Source organism: Ischnura elegans, chromosome 3 (assembly GCF_921293095.1).
Source record: "Ischnura elegans chromosome 3, ioIscEleg1.1, whole genome shotgun sequence".
Classification (NCBI taxonomy): Eukaryota; Metazoa; Arthropoda; class Insecta; order Odonata; family Coenagrionidae; genus Ischnura; species Ischnura elegans.
The window spans coordinates 129583938-129608825 of NC_060248.1; the positions used below are offsets into that span (position 1 = coordinate 129583938).

General features: G+C 39.1%; 1 protein-coding gene across 1 annotated transcript in view; it reads left to right on the forward strand.

Annotated features, from left to right (window-relative positions):
* Positions 1–18654: 18654 nt before the first annotated feature.
* Positions 18655–24888, forward strand: part of LOC124156567 (phospholipase A2 hemilipin-like) — a 31017-nt gene continuing 24783 nt past the window's right edge. Inside the window, exon 1 of the mRNA XM_046531192.1 lies at positions 18655–18867. Coding sequence (XP_046387148.1) covers positions 18670–18867 — 198 coding nt within the window. The 5' untranslated portion in view covers positions 18655–18669. The remainder of the gene's footprint in view (positions 18868–24888) is intronic.

Consider the following 24888-nt stretch of genomic DNA (forward strand, 5'->3'; position numbering starts at 1 on the left):
CTTTGTACTTACCAACAGGAAGAAATATTTCATTGACCTATTAACTTTGAATTGAATTGAAAAGTTATGATAAAATATTCGAATGGGCAAATATTTTTTGTGCCAACATTTTTCTTGATGACTCATAATCACACGTCAACGTATTTTCTTTATAAATGTTTTCGAGTCAAAATATCACCTCCCTTAACAGTCTCTGCAAAATATTTTCACATTATAAAGCAGTCCGAATAACCTTTATTTATAATTAGTTCCTATTTACCTGTTTATTCATTCCAAATTTTACTTTCTATCATGATGTTTCATTCTGAATCAGAAGAATTTATCTATTTTTTATCCTGTGAAAGGTTACCCAGTTCAACATAAATCCTAAATGTTTCCTATATAAATACAGATATAGTTACATTTAATTGGAATTATTTTATTATTATAAGTATTGTTAATTAATTGAATACTATTTTAATTTCCTCTGCAATACGGGAAATTTTATTTTTCATTTGAAGTGTTTTAAATCTAATCAAAAGGTGAGCCTGATCACACTGTAACTTTCATGCGCCTTAGGAAAATTTATTAATTGATTCCGCCATGAAGTCGATTTTCTAGGACATTTCTTTGTCTCTTTATCAGTGTTCGTTTTTTTCAATTGCAGAGTTCTTTGGATAGAATTGTGTGAGTTGACTACAGGAGGCCTCGATGAACGCACGTGCAAAGTGATCGAAAGAATACAGCTCGTTGCCCCAGGAAGACGGTAAGTTTCATTCATTCCTCTTCCAAGTTTTGAGTTCAGTTCAGAACCAATATTTAGATATCACATAGGTACACTATAATTTTTACATTCAGGAACCTCGGTGATAAACGTAATGCCTGCGTGAAAAAATAAATAAATATTTTAGTTATCCAACGCGAAAATATTTTATTAAACCCCACCCAAAATTAAGATCTCGCGGTTTTTTTTGCGTCACTCACAAAACTTAAATCCCACGCTGAATCTCAAGGTTTTGATTGGGAGACGACGACGATAGGGTTTGCTTTCATATATTTCGATTTGAAACTTCATTTCCATTAAATTTAATAATTCGAATGAAGGACAGTTATGGGGATTTTCGTGAATCTGTCATACGTATTTACTTTGCTGTTTAATTTTCTTATTGTAACGTGGAGGTCGAGGTTTCCATATTGACCTTGGTTTTGGTAACTCAGCAACCGCCATGCGCGATCAAGTAATTCCTTCTTCGGAGACCCTACCTGAGGGAAACATTAGATTCCGGTCATATTTTCTTACTTTCTGAATTTTCCGAGAATTTAATGAGTATGAGTAACGTATTTCAAAAAAGTTCGCCACCATAATGTTACAATGATTGATACTCTTTTTTGTTTATATGTGGAAACTTAATTTACGGTGACGCGTTTTTTCTTGCTATTAAATATTTACTAAGCCCATGGCTTTGGAAAAATCAGTATATCTTTTTCATTTTTTTCGGCTGTTTTTCTATTGAAGTGATACTTTGACCTCTGGCTCCTTGCATGATCTTGAGAATTAGCTTATATTATTTCTTTCGTATCACAAGACTTAATTATTAAATTACATCTTATAAGAAATTATTAATAATCAAATATTTTCGAATTACCCACTATTGCATTTTTTTAATTTTAAAAATTTCTTGACACTTAAAAAGTTGATATTTTCTGAACGTCTTCCTCGAAATGATATTTCTGAGCTGAGAGTTAACTTTTTAGGTCTCCCCTTTGTTGGAGTATGAGAATGTTTTTGTTATATTACCACAGGTCAAGCTTGTGGACAACGCAGCGATTGCTTTTGGAGACAACTGTGGAGGTCCATGAAATGGACACCTGAGGGTTACTACGCCGACAACTAGAGCCTTGAGGATTTTATCGTGAAGAAAGAAGAATGAAGCTTGGAAGTAAGAAGACGCCAAGCCGGAAGATAGTTGTTTTTTTGCATTTTTTGTTGCAATTATTGTACAGGGTGTGTGTATATTTTTATTGATGTATGTATTTTTTCCAGCTATAGTTAGGGTTTGCGGCAGGAGAGTAGGGGTTTTATATTGCGTCCTACCGTCGAGTAGAAATGACTCAGATTAGGCAGGTTTTCGTATATCGTGGCCACGATTCCGTATTTAGGGGTTTAATTAATTCAGGCGTTTAAAGCAGTATTTAGGTAGGCAGGGCTGTATGAATGGATGAATGTGATTTTATGAATGAGTGAATGGAATGTGATTATATGAATGAGAGTGTGGATTGGGGTTTTGATGAATGAGTGAATGGAATGTGATTTTATGAATGAATGAATGGAATGTGGTTTATGAATGAATGAATGATATTAGTAGTAGTAGTGCTTGATTGTTATTAATTGCCAATTATATTTTGTGTAGTTTTTTTATTCTTATTAATTTTGGTCGTAGTGTAGTGCATGCCCCCCTCAAATCCAAACTGTTCCCTCATCGTGGGGAGGGGGTGTAACAGGGATAAGTCATTGCTTATTGTCACCAAATGCTTACAAAATTGCACCCTTATTGGGAATGTGATATTTGATTTGATGAATATTTTTTCTTCCAAATGTTGTGGTTTTTTCCGCATGAGTTGCAAATTGTAAAGGTTATTTGATAACATGCAAATATGACTTATCCCTGGCTAAAACAGTTGGTGCATTTGTGATTTGTATTTAAATATGTGAAACCATTGAATATAATATATGATATGTTGCTGTATTCTTTATTCCAGTGCTTAGTACTATTTGCATTACTGTTTTTGTGATGTTTTTTGATAATATTGTACAGAGCCTTTTTTATTTTTGTAACTAATGCATGTATTTTTTCCAGCTATTGTTTATGCTTGGGGCAGGAGAGTAGGGATTTAATATTGCATCTTAAAGTTGTTAAGAAATGACTCAGAATTGCGACCATGAAAATATAATTAAGTAACACCCTGACCAGAATAAATTGTACCCATTGCTAAGGTAGATTTGTATTATTGTTGTTGATATTTTGTCTCCAATTTAAAATGATATTATTTTAATAGCATTTAAAACTATTAATTTAACAATTTTAAATTCTAATTAATGGTGTGCATGTAATTTCTCCCTACTACTTTGTACAAATAAAGGCAATAAAACTATTTTCTATATACCTTTGACTATGTTACTAAGAAGATGTTTTAAAAATAAAACATTTTAATATATTTGTGATTGATGGCATAAAATAAAACATTTTACATGTAATTTTTGTGAAAATTAAAGTGCTGGTACAAATCCAGTAAAATGGATTGTCGTTAAGGTATTGACAAAATTTTACATTCGTCAGTTGTCAATTAACCTAAATAAAGTGAACATATTCAGAAAGAATCCATCAAGGTGCAATTACATTGGGCATATATTGTGTGCATAACAATTTTTAATTCATTCAATTGTATGCAAATAGGCAATTTGTTAACATTGTTAATCCATTTATGGTAATGATAATATGACATAGTTACACCAAAAGATTAGGAACATGTATTTTTCCGGCTACAGTTAAGATTTGGAACAGGAGAATATGGGTTTTATATTAATTATATAAAGCTGTTGATTATAAATAACTCAGACTAGGCAGGCCTTCGGAAATCGTGACAATGAGTCCGTATTATGGCGTTAGATTAATTCAGGCGTGCATGTTGAGGTATTTAGTTAGGTAGGGCTTTAACAATGGATGTATGTGAATTTGTGAATAAGTGTAATAGTACTGTTAATGCTTGATGAGTATAAATTGTTTTCAATAATGTACGTAATTTTTAATAACCATAGGGGTGTTTTGGGGGTATAAACATACCCCATATTTTTCCCCTGGAGGTGACTGCAACGCATCTGCTGAGGAGACCACAAGCCCTCCAGCACTCCAATTTTCAAATTATGAGGTTATATTTCATTATGTCTTTCAGTAATCAATGAATTGCTATAATGCTGAAAGATTATTTCATCGTTAAGTAGCAGAAAAGTTTGTGACGAGTGTATCGTTGTCTGATACCTCCAAACGACGACAAAAGAGTATCAGTGCAGGCAAACCACATAACACCCAAACTCTTCATACCTTTCTGGCTATGTGGCTGACTGAGAACTAAGCAGTGATCTGCCAGGTCAGTTCAACCATGACAATCAAAGCCTCATTTGCATAGCTAATTTGCATTGTACTTTTTAAATATATAACACTATTAGACAGTAAGATGGAGGGGAAGGGGCTTTGGGATATCAGCCTCAAATATTTATACATATAAGTTGAACATATTCCAGGTGGGGCACACACAGTACAAGACATTTTAATGGAAATCTTTCCTAGCTCTAAGGAAGGTGGTAGGTGCCCCTGAAAATTTATTTATTTTCATCTTTAAGTGTGTATTTTATTGTGTACGCCCGACCTGGGAGATTTTTGTGTTATACACCTCATAGAGGAATTTACTGAAGTAATTATACATATAATGGTAATCAGGGGCGGATGAAGGATTTCTTTCTGGGGAGGCACAAGCGCGACCGTATCCAGGATTATGTTCTAGGGGCACAAGGATACCTCGTAATACAAAGCGAACGCAATGATAATGGGACCGTATTAAAAATATTGCATTTTTTAGGGGTCGTAGGGGGCACGTGCGCCCCTCTAGATCCACCTATGATGGTAAGTTATTAGTTATATTTATAGATTGTCACTTCTTTGTAGGGTAAGGTAGCTACCCCAAAAAACCAGATGCAGTAAGATCCAGTATTGTATGTATGTATTTAAATGCAGCTAGAGCAATCTCACATGGTCACTAACAAAGAGACATGGCCAAAGTGATGTTCAGGATCTGGGTGCGGATGTTATTTTCTGAAACTATATAGGTAATGTAGAAAGAGTGCCATGGCTTTCTTCCACATAGGCCCTGGTTCGAGAGATATTCGCATGAATGAGTAGGGTAGTTTCCATCATCAAAGAAAACGAAAGGCATTGATAGCGATTCGTTACCCACCATTAGTGTATTCATAACATACAATATATTTGGTTTTAGAATCCCCAGTTTAGATGAATGGCAATGGTCAATTTTAACCTCATTTGAAAAAGACCAGATTGGCACCCATGCGATGCGAGTTTAACATCGTCTGAAATTACTAATGCATGCATGATGCACAGAGCGCAGGGAAACATGTCTTAATAATCACCGATTAATACTGGCTATGGTCGGAAAGTTTCCCTCGTTTCATAAGGTATTAATAATCCATAATTAAGCCAAGCGCTATGTACTACCTGCATCAGCAGCCTGCGCCAGGCGGCGCACATGTCCTCAGGTCACCTCACTTTGCGGCAGCGGGAACCAGAATGACGCCACACGGTTTTTTCCCGGCATTCACACTTACAAGCCGTCATAATCCATAATTAAGCCAAGCGCTATCTACTACCTGCATCAGCAGCCTGCGCCTGGCGGCGCACATGTCCTCAGGTCACCTCACTTTGCGGCAGCGGGAACCAGAATGACGTCACACGGTTATTTCCCGGCATACACACTTACACTTGTTAGCCGTCGCGTTTTCGTGCGCTTGAAAATTTTCACTTTCCATTTAATCGCGAAAAAAAGATATCGTCATTTAAAAATCTAAGTGCGTGAAATACGTAGATTCTCCAGGAGTAATAATCTTTCGATTTAGGCAATAAAAAATAATAGGAAACAACCCTATTAAGTGATTGAGCACAGTCTTCATCACCACAAACCTCGAGCTAGGGTAATGAGGTCTAGCCGTTGGTAAAAGTTGGATAAAAATCTGGTCTCGGTGTTAACGTACTCTTGCAATACGGGCGGAAAGAATTTACTCTTTTCCTTACGTTATTAACCTTATTCTGAGCAACTTAAAAAAAATAAAGCTTATACTAAAGTTAATTTTTTTGTTGTGCCTAGTAAATGTATTTCAGCGAGTTATAAATGAACAGAAAACATAAAACTCTAATTTGATAACCTATTACATGAAATATCACTCAGTTTCCTCTGACGTGACAGTACCTAAAAGCCTGGTCGTTTACTAAATAGTTCTAGCTGAACAACAGCTTAGAATACTTGTCTTGGTGTGTAAAGAAAGCCTTTAGAGCAGGATAGTGGTGTTGAATACCATGCCCCCCTTCTAACTGTTACGTGGCTGCATTTAAACTGCGCCTTCCTAGATATGATAGCTACTCCACCTACACCAGTGGCGTAGCCAGGAGGGAGGTCCGGGCCCCCCCGAAATATAAAAACACAATTATTGCCCTTCATAAAAAAAACAAAATATTGAAATATCAGGAATTTACAAAATGTTTCTTAAAAAAATTAGTTTTTTGCGATTATGAAAAGTTTTAAAATTAGTTTAAAACCCATTACTTAGTGCATTGTTTTTCAAAAATTTTACCCCTGGTTTTGGACCCCCCTACCCGAACGAAATTCCTGGCTACGCCACTGACCTACACTGAGCCTCGTTCAAATGGCGAACCCTGATGTCCTGGAAATCGTTGGTGGCTCGAAGTCTACCGCTTCTTCGCCTATCCATTAAGCAGGTAAAGGCGCCGAAAGCTTTGTTCTAAAACTTTTGCAAGTGACTGTAACTGAGGTCCACTCATACCTAAGGCCGTGAGAGTGTTATTTTTTTATTGCCTAAATGGAAAATTATTACTCCTGGAGTACGCATTTCACGCTTTTTGATTTTTAAATGACGATATCTATTTTCGGTCTACGATATCGGCGTGTGAAATGACCCTGGGGCGAGGCTTTGAGCGCTGATACGATGCAGGCTGCAAGCAGGTAGCAGAGTACCCTGCTAGCAAGTAGCGCTTGGCTTAAATAAGGATTATTATTAACCTATCAAACGAAGAAAACTTTCCGACCTTAGCCAGTTTTAGTAGGTGATTATTAAGACATAACTCTGCTCTGTGCCCCATGCTTGCATTGGTAATCTCATACGATGTAAAACTCCTATCCACTCGTATAGAAACTAGGTCCCTGTGACGCACAGTGTGCTGAAATCGAAAAAAGCTGGCCAAAAATGATTTTTTTTCACTTTTTAATTTGGAAAAACTATTATATTTTCAAATTATAGAATAATCAGTGAGCACATTACTGAAATAATTTTATTTATAATACATTTTTTTAAAGCAGGAGACGTCTGTCAATTTAATGAAAAATGATCTCAAATTTTTTTCCGATTTTTTTTAAAAATTGAAGTTTTTTGCTACTGTTGCGTTATGTTTTAAAATGCCTAAATTTAAATAATTACGTAATAGAAATGAACATTTTAAGAATCCGTTGTAGTGAAAGTTTTTTTATAGCGATATTTTTTATTACTTTTATTTAAACAATTTAACTGTCCTATTTTTCACGTATTTTTAACATAATGCAGAGAAAAACTTGATGTTTTTCACTTTGCTTCACGAAGTGTTTAGCACCAAATTATTAAATAAAGTGTCAAATTTATTTATCAATTGAAAAATCCTGCCCCGATTTGCCACCCCGCCTCTCCCATCAAGTTATGTGCGTGAATGTCCAACCGCTCGACGCGGTGGTTAAATGCGAACATTTGTTCATACTTAGCTGTAGTCGAGGATAATTCCCTGCCCGCCGAAACCACCGTGCAATGATTCTTATCTAGCGTTAAAGAACTACAGTACTCGATTCATAACTGTCCTTTTGTAGAAATGGCGCTTATTGCTTTATTGCCTCGGTGTATGAAGAGGTTTTTGCACTGTTGAGGATCGCTTCCCTTCGACATCCGCGCAAACGGTTTCTACGAAGTATCTCGCACGAGGTTTTCCACAAATGCTTCTTTCCAATTGGTTGAAAAATATTCTCTTTCACGATTTTACCGTGGAAATTAGTTAGTTTGTCTTCTTGAGTGCGGAGGATGTGAGCGTTTGTGCTACGGAAGCGAAGAACCAGAGTTTATTTTCCCTATATCGTGACATTTCAGCGTTGAGGTTATCACTAACTATCACTAGTGAAGGATATCTCGGAACGATAAAAAGGTATGTTTTCCAAGTAAAATATCTCATTGATCGTGGGTATTATTCAGGGAATAATGCTCTAATTTCGTTTTCCTTGTCCCGTGATTTAGATTGTTGATATTATGGATGAGAGAAAATGGAGCGCATGAAAGTAACCCGCAAAGAAATAAATGACGTTATTATTAATGGAAGTGAAAATTCGCTGTCGTCGAAACGTAAACTGGCCCTTCAATATCTTCATGATGAGTTATACTTGGGGAAAGACGAGAAGACAAAGGAAATGTTGAAGAAAGGCATGAATAAATACTTTTTCAATATGTATATCCATAAATGTGAAGAATGCAAGAGAAACAGAGCCAGGTTTGAAGTAAAATTTCGATGTTGGTTAGAGAAAGATAAACTGATCCCTACAGATATGCATGAATCTCTTCTTGAGACTCCTTGTTCAAGCATGGTAAAGGCACGACTAATGATGGGAACACTGCCGGACGTTTTTTTCTGATCCTAAGCTAATATCGGTATATTTACCATCAAAAACTAACATTATAAAGATTTTTATTCATTATTCCAAAATTTGTTATGAATATTTAGAATTTTTTTGGAAGAAGGATTTGGCGAGGACTTTATTTTCCTTCTCAAATAGGGATTAACGAGGATCTTATCTCGAGGTTTGCCTCAATTTTAAAAGCTCTGACATCTGGACTTGAGATAGATAACGCCAATTTCAGCGTATACTGCTTAGAAACTGCATCCCTTTTTGTGGATTTGTATCCGTGGTACTGTACGCCCGCGCCGCCCACGGTGCGCAAATTGATGTTTCATGGAGCATCAATTGCCAAGGCAGCAGTGCCTCCAGTTGGCCAACTTTCGGAGGAAGCTTTGGAATCTCGCCTCAAAGATATCAGAGGATTCCGAGCGCACCACACGCGAAAAATTTTCGCGCTTAACTGAAATGGGAGATCTTTTCCGAAGGCTCCTACTTACTTCGGATCCTCAAATATCCAATAGTTATGTATGTATAAATGATAAAATAAATGCTTCAAAGGATATACGAGACTTATTTGTTAGAGGAGCCAACTTCTGATGAGGATAGTGACAGCTGGGAATCCGATGAAAACTGGTAGTGGGCTGGTAAATTTATCCCTTATGTCGACTTATGTTTCAAATGTTTATGTTAATTTGTAATGGTTTATAAATAATTTCATGTGGTATTGCGGTTTATGGTATAAATTGTTTGCTAAATGATTTCTTATGTGTGTTCTCTCAGACAAAATGTAGACGCAAAGTTAATTGACTAAATCATTAATAATGTTTAAAAACATAATTTTATGCATTTAATTAGAAATTTTTTATTTGAATTTCTAAATTTAATAAAAAACTACTTACTTTTTTATTCCTAACTACTAATTTCAATTAAATGTTCCCTATCTACTGAAGCGGTCCAAATAGTCGATTTTTGTTTTTTTCCGTCTACGCGAATTTGTTTTTAAAAAAAACTCCCCGGATCAATTTTTCAGCAAAATGTTATTATATTCATGTTATATAGCCTAAACAAGATTAGTAGTAAAAATTTCATCAAGTTAATTATAAAAATATGGAAGATATGATTTTTGGCCAGCTTTTTTCGATTTCAGCCCACTTTGTGACGTCACGTGGGGTGGCATCGCATGGGCGCCAATCTGAACTTTTTCGAATGCAGTTAAAATTGACCATTGCCAATCGTCTGAACTGGGATTTATAAAACCAAATAATTTGTTTATTATGAATACATTAATGGTTGGTAACGAATCGCAATCAATGCCTTTCGTTTTCTTTGGTGAAGGAAACTACCCTATTCATGAGGCGGCTGAGCATCATGGCGTTCGTCACAAGAAATCTTTAAAACCAATAGAAATCGAAAACAATTAATAAATTTGCAATTATCAACTGATATGTGAGAACCTTTGTCGCCAGTCTTAAACAATTACATTTACTTCGACGTGTAACGTGGTTTTATACGTACGCCTTTTAACGCCGTGTTGTGGTAACCCTCTTTTGCAAATCCCAAACCTTCAAAATGTGAAAACCATTTTGAAAAAGAATAAAACAACTCCTGCCGCATCCATAAGTTTTAAATAACTCAGTAGCGTAAAAAAGTATTTCAAGCTGTTGCAGCGAATTTTAAATGATTTGAAACTTTCAAGAAATACAAAACGAGTGAACGAGTTGAAAAAAAATACAAATAAAGTTTTCCGCTACTGGGACTTGATCCAGTAACCGTTTTGGTCTCAGCAGCACGTTTACTCCACTAGGCCACCGTAATTACTAGTGTGGGTTCATTAATATGACGTAAAATACAAACCAACAGTGAAATTCGGAGCAAGTACGCAGTTAATGCACACGAAATAATAATTATATCCAACATAATTCGAAACAGAATGATAAATTTGTGATTTCTCCCTCTGAGTGCATATGTATTCACGTGTAAAAGGAAATATTTGCGATGCGTAGCCAATGACAACCGAAGAAGTAATGGAAACTAAATTTCCTCGAGGAGCAAAAGTGGCGCCACAAACGTCCTAAAACATTTGAAAGTAACTGTACATTATATTATGCATGTAGCGAATATTTTATGCATGCATTAAATTGTTAATTCGGAACTATGATAACTCTCAGCCATAATAAATTGCAACAAAATGAAAATCTGAAGAAATGCCCCTCAAAACATTATAGCCTTGAGTGGAAATGGTGAGATGGATGGAGAGGAAGTTGACTGTGGGGTCAGTCGACATTGAGTGGGTAAAAAGAGGATATTTGTGAGCGAGAAGGAACATTGAGTATTGCGCATGCATGTATTGTGGGGATCTAAAGTTGATAAAGGAGGGCTGCCGAAGGAGGGAAATGAGGAGAATATGGATGGCATGACAAGGGAAAATACGTATTTCCTCTATTTATAAAATGACTTCATATACCTCCAATTTTAATTAACTTAAGCGAGTTGGAAAAAATTGATGACTCATGAAGATCACGCGCGATGATTTCCTCCGCGGGTCATTCGATGGTAAATGGCGAGTGAGGGCTCTTTAAGATGGAGAGTAGAAAGCCATAAATCATTTGGAGGAAGCTTTATGAGTCTGTTTGCTCGGCAGATCCGTTGCGAAGGCAATCGTCTCACACGACACTGCGCCTATCAAGTCGAACGGGTTTTTCGATCTCCGGTTGCATTTGTGTCTGGCTGGCGATTTCTTTCCGGAAGTCTTTGAGTATTTTCGATTCGAATGTGGAGGAGGCCGCAGGAGACGACCGCATTGGGGCGTATAGGGTGGTTTCCTATTATTTTTTATTGCCTAAATCGAAAGATTATTACTCCTGGAGTACGTATTTCACGCTTTTAAATTTTCGAATGACGATATCTATTTTTCGCGATTAAACGAAAAGTGAAAATTTTCAAGCACGCGAAAACGCGACGGCTAAGTATGAATGCTGGGAAAAGCCCATGTGACGTCATTCTCGTTCCCGCTTTCGCCGTGTGAGTTGACCTTGGAGCGAGGCTTTGAGCGCTGATACGATGCAGGCCGCTAGCAGGTAGCAGAGTACCCTGCTAGCAGGTAGCGCTTGGTTTAAATAAGGATTATTATTACCCAATCAAACGAAGGAAACTTTCCCAACTTAGGTAATTTTAATGTGTGATTATTAAGACATGTTTCCCTGAGCTCTGTGCCTCATGCATGCATTGGTAATCTCAGACGATGTAGAACTCCTATCTACTCGTATAGAAACTAGGTCCCTGTGACGTCACGTGGAGTGGCACAGTGAAAACGTCTTTTAATGATGGCAACTATGGAAGGCTTACGTTGCTGTCGAAACTTAATGATTCCGACGACTTGTTATTTCCCGCAGTAAAAAAATGTTACTCAGCGTTCATAAAATTATATTTACTTGGAATTAACAAATCTCTGAAAATTTCTAGAAGATGATGAATCCATTTGGAATGCAGCTAATGTTTTGTATCAACGGGAATCGCCTCTACGAAGCACTATTTCCGGGTCTTAAATCACATTTCGTTTTCTTTGTCGCACTCGTTGCACAATAACGCCAAGTTGGCATAAAAATATGGGTTTTGTACGTTACAATTTGTACGATGTCGTCAAAAACCATTGAAGATGTGCTATTAATCCGTGAAACTACTTATGATGATATCCATTACATCGTTTGTGAGTGCATTAATAGTTAAGACAACAAAAAGAAGAAAATCCGTGTGCATGGGTTATTCATGCTAAACCTATGAACATGAATTTTTAGGCAAGAGCATAAACTGTTGGTGAAGCGAAAAGCTATAGTCGTAAAAGCGAATAGAAATTCCATCCATGGTTGTTGCCTGAAGTATATGTTAATTGGACGATGAAATCGTTCGTGTAGAGGTAGCAGAAATATGAGTTGATTTCCTCTGAAATTTAATGAATGTGTCAACAAAATATATTGGAGAAATCTTCCAAGATTTTCCTTAATAAAATAAAAATTATCGATATTAATTCAATCGCCTGTAACAATTCTTGTTGAAGACGTGAAGAAACAATGAGAGTAGCGTGATAACGGACAACAATTCTTGTTGACGACGCGAAACAAACAAATATGGAAGTTTTTAGATGAGGATAGTGGCGTTCGGTTTTACGCATCGTCCCTCCCGATGTTTCGCCTTAAGTACTTATTAATTTTGTTCGCAATGCATGTGTTATTTGATTTGTGAAGTACGTGCTGCCGCTCCCGGCTTTCTTCGTGTGTATTTTTCCTCGACATTGGGTTGTTTCCTATTATTTTTTTATTGCCTAAATCGAAAGATTATTATTCCTGGAGTACGTATTTCACGCTTTTAGATGTTTAAATGACGATATCTATTTTTAGCCTTTAAACGAAAAGTGAAAATTTTCAAGCGCGCGAAAACGCGACGGCTAAGTATGAATGCTGGGAAAGCTCCGTGTGACGTCGTTCTGGTTCCCGCTATCGCCGTGTGAGGTGACCTTGGGGCGAGACTCTGAGCGCTGATACGACGCAGGATGCTAGCACGTAGCAAAGTACCATGCTAGCGGGTAGCTCTTGGCTTAAAAAAGGATTATTAATACCTTATCAAACGAAGAAAACTTTCGGACCTTAGCCAGTTTTAATTGGTGATTATTAAGACATGCTTCCATGGGCTCTGTGCCTCGTGAATGCATTGGTAATCTCAGACGATGTAAAACTCCCATCTACTCGTATAGAAACTAGGTCCCTTTGACGTGACGTAGAGTGGCATCGCATGGGCGCCAATGTGGCCTTTTTCAAATGCAGTTAAAATTGACCATTGGCATTCGTCTAAACTGGGAATTCTAAAATCATATAATTTGTATATTATGAATACACTAATGGCGGGCAAGGAATCGCAATCAATGCCTTTCGTTTTCTTTGATGAGGGAAACTACCCTATTGCATCTAAAATTAGTGTTAATTTGATTTGTGAAGTAACAGTACTTGCTATTGCTTCCGATTATATTCGTAAGTCCAATTCCTGGAAAAGTGTGTTCATTTCATATGTTGAATTTAAAGTGAACGATTCACACCTTATGTCAACAAAAGCAGCCAAATTTGTTTCGTAAGGGGTCCCTTCGGTAGGTACCTCACTCCACTGTATCCAACCAGCATCTAAGGTCTTCACCGATTGACCGTCTTTTGGACGGTCAAATGATCTAATTCTTTGGAGCTACCACATAAGCTACTCTTAGCGTTTAACTCATGTATTTTGAATCATGTGCTTAGTATCTTAATCCCTAAATCTAACGCAAAACATTACTTAGCCGTACTTACCGGTTACTTAATATTTTGATGATAAATGCCTCCATAAGGTCATCAAGTCTCGAAATGGAGCCGTTTCAGTTCCCTCTTGGTCTTGTCTTTCGCACTTCATTAGATTTCTGCATTTATGACTCCCTCCATATTTGATCTTCGTTATTCTAAGAGGCATTCATTTGAAGCAAAAAATAGAGTCTGGATTACTTTCATGCTGAGGGAAATTTTAGGAATATTATTTATTCATTGAAATTAATTTACACCGATTAAGAATTTCCTGTGAACAATATATGTATACCGGATACCCTTGCAGCCTTGGTCTGAGCGAATTTATTTCGATGGGAAAAAACGTGATTTTAATCTTTTTCCTTCTCTAAATATTGTAATTAATTCAAATCGTCTTAAAAATGGTCTTCAGAAACTAAAACTGTGTACAATGAGTTTCACGATTCTAAAGAAATTCATCGTTACCACAAAGAGCGGCAACGGGCATCAGGAATATGCGTATTCGCAGCACCTCAACAGAGTATTTGCTCACCTTGGCCTCACATCTACATCTACATCTACATAATACCCTGCGAGCCACCTCTAGGGTGTTTGGCAGGGGGTGATCAATCACCAGCATGCAGCATGCATTTGGACTCCCACATGCACACCACACCGTCCAAAAAACGTCCCGTATAATAACAAACTATACTACTATATGCTGTTAGAAATAGAATACAGAATAGAAATTCAGGAACATGCATTAAGTTTTACATAGGTTAGTAGGCTAAACTACAAGTCATGCAATCTATTTACGAGTTCTATTGCTGCCGTTATAATCTCTTATTGATCGTGGAAAAAATGACATTCGGAATCTGTCTGTTCTGCAATCTATCTCTCTTATTTTATTTATATGATCTGATCTTCCGTAGTACGTTGGCGTCCGTAAGATATGGTTAACTTCGTCAGAAAAGACAATGCTCTAGAATTTATCTAAAAGGTTTAGTCTATTTTTCAATCTACGGTCCGACAGAGATTCCCATTCGAGTTTATCTAAGAGGTCAGTTACACTAACAAGACTATCGTAACGACCTTTCACATACCTGGCAGCTCTTCTTTGCACGCGTTCTAACTCTGTTATTAAGCCTTTTTCATGAGGGTCCCAAACACTGGCAGCGTATTCCAAATGTGGTCTAACGAGGGAAAAGTAGCTAATTTCTCTCACTTTGTCGTCGCACTTTCCTAATATTCTTTTAACAAAACCCATTTTACGATTAGCTTGACCGGTTATTTCTCGAATATGTTTATTCCACGATAGATCATTATTGAGTCTAACCCCTAGATATTTCACGGATTCAACTGCCTTTAACTGGGTGCCCCGAATGATATAGTTACGCTGTAGGGAGTTATTCTTCTTCCAGAAATTCATTACGACGCATTTTTCGAAATTTCATTCTAACTGCCAAGCATCGCACCAAGCTTGGATAGCAGCAAGGTCATTCGTTAGTTCATCTATATCTTTGCTGGAACGGATTTCTCTGTAAACTACAGCGTCGTCTGCAAATAATCGTAACTTACTCTGCTCTACTTCACCAATGTCGTTTATATAAAGAAGGAATAGGAGTGGGCCAATGACACTACCCTGAGGAACGCCAGAAGTGACTCTAACCTCATTGGAGACTGCACCGTCTAATACTACTCTTTGGACGCGGTCGCTCAAAAATTCTCTAATCCAGGAAATGACATCTTCGTCTAGACCATAAGATTTCAGTTTTATTATTAACTTTCCGTGGGGTACTTTATCAAACGCCTTTTTGAAATCAAGAAAAATCGTTTCTACTGGAATGTTGTCTTCCCCGGAGACTAAAACATCGTGGGCGCTAACTCACTTGGAATTGCCTCACTTTGAATATGGTGCTAGCGTGTGGGACCCTTACGAGGTAGGACTAATTGCCGAAATCAATCGAGTACAGCGCAGGGCGGCCATATTTGTGATGAGGTGTTACGACAGAAAGTGCAGCGTTTCAGGTATGTTACACGAGTTAGGATGGGAATCTTTACAGGAGCGAAGATCGAAGGATAGGCTTAACTCAATAGACTGCAGAGCAGAGAGATTTAAAATGTCATTCTTCCCTCGTACTATTAAGGGTAGCAACGTTGTCTCAATTGATAGGATCAATGGCGTCGCTCGCTAGGATCACTCATTGCATGTTTTTTCATAGTTCTAACCTTGCATGTATTTGCTCTAGGAATTACTAACCATTAGCAATTTTTTATGATTAAGCATGTATATTTTGCTATTCTGCGTAATATTTCTATGACCGTGCGGTGTGCATGTGGCGATCCTCTTGCATGCTGCATGTTGGTGATTTGTCATCCCCTGCCAAACACCATAGAGGAGGCTCGCAGGGTATTTTGTAGATGTAGAAGTATTTACTGCTCTGGTGAGCATTCGGAGGAAGGGGGCGGGGGTGTTGTGGAGTGACGCCATCGGACCTCAAGGCATTCGCGCGCTGCGGACGGCCTCCGTCGTCATTCCGGTTTTCTCTCTGCGAGGGAGGGAGAGGGTGGAGGGTTGGGGGGGGGGGGGGAATGAAGGGGGGTAATTCTCGACCGCCCGGCTGTGGATTCGCAATGATCGCTACGTTTCGCATCATTCACCCCTTCAGTGTTCCAACCCGACGGTTGTTTGGGATAGGTAAGGGTATGGCTCACCCCAGACCAAGCCACGGGAATTTCGCTTTTTCAGAATGGGATAGCCACTTCCCTTCTCTGGGTCGAATCGCGCGCTAAAGAAAAAAAAATTGGTTGGCGGTGTCCGAAGGCCTCATTCGGGATTCGATCTCGTACCCTCCTCGGTGAGGAGCCAAAAGTTTCTATCCCCTGGGCCACCGATGTAAATTTTATGGATTCCGGAGCGCTGTCCTGGATTGATCGCGGTGAGAAGTCATTGCTCAAGTGAGATTCGCATCATTTAAAATTTATCGGCTCATCTTAATTCATTGGAAACGTAATCTATTATTTGGTTTCGTTATCGTGTTGAAAGATGGATCCCCGTTTGTGTTTTGCGATAGCGTTGGAAGATGAGCACAAACCTACCCTCTCTCAGTGTCATTTATTTCGTATGTTTTCAAATCTCTCGACCTTGGTCGTTGACGAGTCAAGGTCTCCCACCGGCTTTTTGAGGCGCTCCCGGTCGCTTCGAAGACTTGCGTCCCAGCACAAACTGTTATATAAAACCAGAGTGAACCGCTCTGCAGGCAAGGAACGATTGAAAAGAGGCCGATGGGGAAATACTGTGAGCTGCTGCAGAGGAGTAGGCGACTACCTCTATATGTTGCATGAATTATGTGGGATGGAAAGGTGTTGCTCGAGGAAGTGACCTTGTATTGTGAGACCAGTGCTTCCGAGTTCTTCGAACCTATTGCCGCGAATGTTGGAGCACTGCTTGTCAAATGGAACACTGCAACGAGTGATACCGGAAGTCACGTGATATTATTTACTGTTGGTTGGCCGCACCCGCGTTCTTCGATTCTCACCATAAAATACTGTGATGTTGGAGGTTTTACGTATCCCTTGTTGACGATGTCGTAACTGTTTGTCGAGTCGAAATGTCATTGGCTGGACCAGGGGCGCAGCTAGGAATTTAAGGCTGGGGGGGGGGGGGGGTTGGTGCAACTAATACCGGGGTGTGTGGGGGTATGGAATACCCACCAGGATAAGCGGTAAGTGCGAGATTAATAAATTGCAGAATTTTATGATAAATGGTTCAAAATTGTGAGTTTTACAGCTTTCTGAGGGGTATTTATTAATCCTTACGCTATTCTATTAGTAATATCAATCTTATTAAGTAAAATGGATTAAAGTTAAAAATTTCTCTTAGCTCTGGGGGGGGGGGGGGTTTGACCCCCAAAACACCCCCTCGCTGCGCCACTGATTAGCTGGACCAAACGCGGAGCTGAATATGATTCATTGAACACTGAAGATGTCCGACACTACCCATCCCTCGGGATATATTGTCACCACCCTTGTATCAACCCATTTTAAATTTCTCGCCCCTAATCGGCCATCTGGTGGAAACGTTTCCGTGAGCGGAGTTTCCTGGTCTTGTTGACATCAGAATTCATTTTGCTGGTTAAAAATTATCGCAGAAAATCGTTTTTATGCCAGTACTTACAGTGTCATTGGCATTTTTGCGTGTGTTGCTTCAGTTGGTAAAAAAAACGTCTTGCAGATGCGGACTAGATCCAAGAGTACGATAAAAGAAGTTAAGGGCTCTGATTAAGTCAGCCGACTGCGGCGGCTTTATCCACCATCACTCGCGATCAAAGGCGCCTCCGCTCTGGTCGTGGAAACGAGCGCCTACCCCCTTCTTCTGTCTCCAAAATTTTCTCATAAATCATTTCTCATTTTCTCAAATGACTGATATGGTATGTTTTTTGGTGACCTGCAGAACTTAAGCATTTATTTTGCGATGTAAATTTGCTCGGAATGGATGTAAAAGCTACAGCGATAACTATATTTTTTTAAATAAAAAAAATGTAAATTTCACATTTATAATTTTGGGTGACCGGTTTCGTCGCGATGCGAAGTCATATAAGAAGAAATATAGAAATATTTTATTTCAAACGAAGCAATTTCACCAAATAACGCTTTACGATATTGTTTAAATCACTCTTACGTTCAAAAAATTATCGAGGGAATGTGAGGCCCCCCTGAGGTTATTCCAGACCCCATCATACTGGTAGTCCTTGCTTCTCCAAGTTTAAGACTGATATTACGCCACTGCACGCAATACTTTTCCTTGATGCAATAACTATTTCACTGCTATCCATTGTGTCACAGATTTCTCGAGCAATGGCAAAGGAGAGATTCCAATGGACGGAGGAGAAGGGTGGGAGATGGGATGAGGAGATATTTTTTTCCGGAACTCGATCCGCTACTCTCTTGTTTTTCTCTTGGTCGACGCGGCGCGGCGAAGGGCGCTGCTGGTTCACAACATTGTTGTCTGCAGTCCGCCGCTCGTGGTCTTCGCGGAAGGAGCGTGCGCAGTTGGGGAGAGGCTGACGCGTGCCCGGCAGATCTGCAGAAAACCGCTAAGGAGGTGAGTTCGTCTAATTAGCCGATCCAATTACTTCCGTAATGCCTCATTCACATTACGATTGTTCCAGCGATTGTCAGAACTATCGTGTAATCACACGACGATTGTTAAAACCTGTGCAGCCCTCTAGTGCTGACATCTATAGTAAACGGGAAATTGACAGCTAGCAAAGCTGTTGAGGCATACAGGGACAAGATATTACTGTGTTCAACGTGTATTTACCGAATAATATTTCTTCCGCCCATATTCTTCCTTCCTAGGACAAATCCATGAAAAAATAGAGCTTCACGAGCTTGTCGTCTTTCTCTTGTCGCTTCCGTTTCCGGTCTCCCAGCTTCTAACCATCGTAAAGTGACAACGTTCGGAACTACGTCAACTATAGTCAGGGCATGCATTCACACGGCTAATTCGGCCAACTATCGTTGGGACGATCGCTCGGGCAATCGTAATGTGAACGAGGCATGCCATCTTCAAAGGATACATTTCGCCGCACTTCGCGATACTTCTAGGTTTAGAGGACAATCAGTTGCTATCGCATTCAGCTGGGATTTATTGAGCCAGAGATTTGGAAGGGAGAGTTTTCGGGTCTCCTACCGGGTCCATGGGTTGATTGGTCCCGTTCGAGGCGTAGTCTTTCATCGTATTCAGGGTGATTGATAAACGAAAACTCTCGGGGAACGGGTTGGTGTAGTTAACAGCGGCGTAGCCAGGAATTTCGTTCGGGGGGGGGGGGGAGGGGGTCCAAAACCAGGGGGGAAAATTTTTGAAAAACAATGCACTAAGTAAAGGGTTTTAAACTAATTTTAACACTTTTAATAATCGAAAAAACTTTATTTATTCAAAAATATTTTGTAAATTCATGATTTTTAGTATATTGTTTACTGTTGTGAAGGAAAATAATTGTGTTTTTATATTTCGGGGGGGGTGGTCCGGACCCCCCTGGCTACGCCACTGGTGTAGTGGCTAGAGTGGTGGCTTCGCACTCCGTTGGCCCGGGTTTAGATTCAGGCTGCGGATATTTTTCATTGGTTATCCCGATTATTGATTTCATTGGTTATCCGTACTTGAATGCTTTGAGGAGGGTACTTTAATACAGTACTCCGTCCGTCGGATGGGACGTTCAGCCGTGTTCCCCTTGGCGCCTTTCTTTGGGAGCAGGTTGATGCGGACGCTGGTGGATTTCACTAATCCCTCCTTTCCTAACCCTTCCCTAATGTCGCTGAAGATGATCTTAGCTGGCAGTCGCCTCCTCCGTATACCATACCATACCGAGAACTACCTCTACTATCAATTCGCCGGAAAAGCCCTAGGTACAGTGAGTTAGCCTTTGTTTGCCAAAATTTGTTTGCGTCATTCTGCCAAAAGTCTCCGCAAAAGTCCGTCGATTGTGCGCAACTCCCTTGGATCAAAATAGTCTGCGCACAGAACGTCTCTTTCCTGGTGAGAATTTTGGGGATTGCGGAAGACCGTGAAAATTTTTCTTAAGTACACAGGTGTTGGATCCAGCAAAGAATTGCATCGAGAATTTCCCAACCACTTTATTCTTCGATTCGGGAGAAAGTTCTTTACGTGGTCTACCCTTTGCACACCTTTTACAAAACACAGTGTTACTTGGTGTCAATAACTACCATGAGTTTAAAAAAATCGATGCTCAATCGTTTAACTGCCAATTTGCTGCCCAAAAGTTGTTTCTCTGCATCTCTACTTTTATGCCAATACGCTTCATTTAGTGGTAATTCAGTCCCATATTCCATGTGTCGTGTTTTTCCAAGAGTGGCACCAAATACTTATTTACATCCAGATGTTCATAAAGATAAATGGTTTTAGGCAAAGGTATTATCCAGCGAGGAAAATATAACTTTTTTTAAGACTTGAAAGTAGGGACGATTGACGATTGACGCTATTGACTATTGAGAGTGATTGTATGAAAAGGAGTTGCGGAAGGTGTAGACTTGTTAAAGTAAGAAATTAAAATGCAATGATGAGGTAGCAAGGAAGCAACTACTCTGGTTTAGCAGTGTTAATAGGATGGATGAAACCATATGGCCCTGGCAACTATTGGACTGGAGACCTCCAGAAATACTTAATAGAGGAAGACCTAGAATGAATAGGGTAGTTTCCTTCATCAAAGAAAACGAAAGACATTGATTGCGTTTCGTTACCCACCGTAAGTGTATTTACAATATACAAATTATTTAGAAATACCGGTTTAGACGAATGGCAATGGTCAATTTTATCCTCATTTGAAAAAGGCCAGATTGGCGCCCATGCGAAGCCACTCCACGAGGCGTCACAGGGACCTAGTTTCTATACGAGTAGATAGGAGTTTTACATCACTTAATCATCTTACTTCTTACATCTTACTACACTTAAACATCTCTTAATAATCACCTATTAAAACTGCCTAGGATGGGAAAGTTTTGTTCGTTTGATAAGGTATTAGTAATCCTAATTTAAGCCAAGCGCTACCAGCTAGCATGGTACTCTGCTACCTGCTAGCATCCTTCGTCGTATCAGCGCTCAAAGCCTCTCCCCAAGGTCACCTCACTTGCGGCAGCGGGAACCAGAACGACGTCACACGGAGATTACCTGGCATTCATACTTAGCCGTCGCGTTTTCGCGCGCTTGAAAATGTTCACTTTTCATTAAATCGCGAAAAATAGATATCGTCATTTAAAAATCTAAAAGCGTTAAATGCTTACTCCAGGAGTAATAATCTTTCGATTTAGGCCATAAAAAAGTAATAGGAAACAACCATATTAGGCAATAGAGGGAATGCAGAGAGCAATGGCAACAACAGAAATGAGAGTGACTAGACAGATATAAATGGAAGCTGAGAGTAGGAAAACGACGACAGTCGTGAACCACGTACCTTTAACTTATCTTTCCCATTCATCCACCGAATTATTTTAACAATTTGCGTCTTAGTGTTTGAGTGAACGACCCCATTGCTGTTTCCATATCCTATAAAGGCCGTTTTACACGGGGCACGTACTTGCACAATCTGACGTGTGTACGAAGGCGCAGTCGCAAAATTGTGTCGTGTAAAGCGGTGAATTGCTAGAACACATGCGAGAATGCGCGGACGTGAGATGGAAAAATAGCCCCTGTTCTAATTTAGTTCATGAATTCGCGCAATTCCACGCCATTTTAGAAATTAATGCAGCTCTAACCTGCGCAATTCCGTGTCCCGTGTAAAACGGCCTTAATAATACTGAAGATGGGGTTTCAGTGAATGTCTCTACTTTTAGTTAATGCGCTGCCACCTTGAGCTCTCATTCATATTTCCTTCGAGACGATGTCAGTTTCTATCGGTGACGTGGGGGAGGCCCTGTCGTCATCCAGTTGCGTCGGAAGCTTCGAATATCGAGAGAGGTCGGGTTGCGTGACAGCTGGTGGAATTCGCGCTGTATGGAAAATTTCTTCCGTCTGCCTCCTGGAAAGAAACGTGGCAATCCGGTCGCCCTTGGATAAAAAGAATGCCTCGATCTCAATCGACTCGACGTCGTGATTTCAAATGCACACCCACACCCCGTGCGACGATTTCCTGCAAATGCGTTCGACCTCCGAGTTTCCATACTCAGTGAATGCAGATGCTTATGGAGGGGGAATCACTCCGTAGCGTAAAGCCACAACAACTTATCTTGACGTAAACTAAGGACTTGTAAGCGTTTGAGCGTTTGCTGGACCACAGCAGCATAAAATAGCGTGAATAGCATTGTAATAGGGTAGTTTCCTTCATCAAGGAAAACGAAATGTATTGATTGCGATTCCTTACCCACCGTTAGTGTATTCATAACATACAATATATTTGGTTTCAGAATTCCCAGTTTAGACGAATGGCAATGGTCAATTTTAACCTCATTTGAAAAAGACCAGATTGGCGCCCATGCGATTCCACTCCACGTGACGTCACAGGGACCTAGTTTCTACACGAGTAGATAGGAGTTTTACATCGTCTGAGATTACCAATGCATGCATGAGGTACAGAGATCAGGGAAACATGTCTTAATAATCACCTATTAAAACTGCCTATGGTCGGAAAGTTTCCTTCGTTTGATAAGGTATTTATAATCCTTATTTAAGCCAAGCGCTACCTGCTAGCAGGGTACTCCGCTACCTGTTAGCAACCTGCAGCTCAGCGGCGCCCACATCCTCGCCCCAAGGTCACCTCACTTTGCGACAGCGGGAACCAGAATGACGTAACACGGCATTTTCCCAGCATTCATTCTTAGCCGTCGCGTTTTCGCACGCTTGAAATTTTTCACTTTTCATTTCATCGCAAAAAATAGATATCGTCATTTAAAAATCTAACAGTGTGAAATTCGTACTCAAGGAGTAATAATCTTTCGATTTAGGCATTAAAAAATAATAGGAAACCATCCTATTAGCTGATTCAAATTCCTCTTGAAAATAACCATTTGCGAAAGATGATAGTTTAGTTTATCGAGGGAAAAATGAACTATAGCTAATATACACTCTATAACCAAGTGTTAGATTGATGCGCGGTATGGTCTGTGATTGAATGAGTATGCCTCGAGGAGGTCTGCTTCATGGTAAGTTAATTTGCGCCAATTTAATTTGTTGCGAACGAGACTAAAAGCTTATGCTCTCCTCTAGATTTTGGGCACTCGCCACTTGTCCGTGAACTTGAGGAATTTATGCGTAAGATTTTTCCCCATTGCGCGAAGTAAATCATCGCAATGGAACATTGTGCAATATAGCCTGCAGCTGTTTTTCATTCATGAATTCTGAAGTCCACTATCTTCCATCTCCCACTTGATCGTGTAGCGCTGTCTTTGAATAATTCCAAAAGGCTTCTAACATGAGGTCTGTTTCACCTTCTCACCTTTAGACTAATTGTAAGTGAATTAGCATGTTTCGTATTTTTCAAAATCAGAAGCATGAATAGTGCGCATTTATGTTTTAAAACTGTGGCGTTAAATTTCGAAATTTGGGATACTTAGCATAAATCATGTCATCTGTTATAGAGCGCGCAACAACTTTGTAATTGAGCAGTTTCCGGGAAAATTGATGCACGTTGTAGCACTATGCACTAAATGCACGAGCTTGGTAATGGTATTAAATGAAATGGCTGTTCGATATGTACCAGTGCTTGAATTTCCCCTGATGCGATAGCTTGTTTGCATTCCATAGGCGCAAAAATAATCTTGAGCTAATAAAAATTTTAATAAATGTTTATAAACTGCAAAGAGCATTTTTTCATATTAGAATCGTTGCACAGTGGGGCCAAACCCCACTTTAAGTGGACAAAAGTCCAAAAAATGAAAGTTTGAAATGGTTTTTTTTTTTTTTAATATTAGTTTGGGTAATAGGATGTTTAAACTGCATAACAGTGTAATTAGTGTAGTGTCGGTGAGTATGCACCTGCGTGTAGAAAAGAGAGTCAAAATGAGAGAAAAGCGAAGCATTGGCCCCGTAGACGCAGACGCCTAAATGGACGGTCGACTTTAAACTATGATTACAGTACAATGGTCCTTTTGATTTTATTTATTTAACTTTAAATCCATTGGAATAAGTATGGAAAATATAATTTTTCTTTTAATATTTATATTTTGGAGAAAATAGCCGTGGAGAAATTAATTATCATGAATGTAACGTCGTTGATTTTTCACGATGAAATGTTTTATTTAATTGGAGAAAAGTTATATAATCGGACGGAATCGTAATTTGATTTTTAGATATAATATTCATTGGATAATGAGCTAAATAATGTAAAAGAAATCAACTGCCAACGAGTTGCAAAAAGAGTTTTACGATCAACTACCTATTCAATGCAATATTTTATTTCTTAGTGCATTGAAAAATGGCACATGCAAACTTATGAGCAAATCTTTATTTTTCTACTAAGTATGAAGGTTTTTGCAAAGATATTGCTAAAATAATGTTGCTAATTTCATATCAGATTTTTTTCGACTACTAGAATTATTGACGTGATTTTTAAAATTTTTATTAGTTCAAATTTTTATGTCTAATCTATTTTTATAACTAATCAAGTTAGTT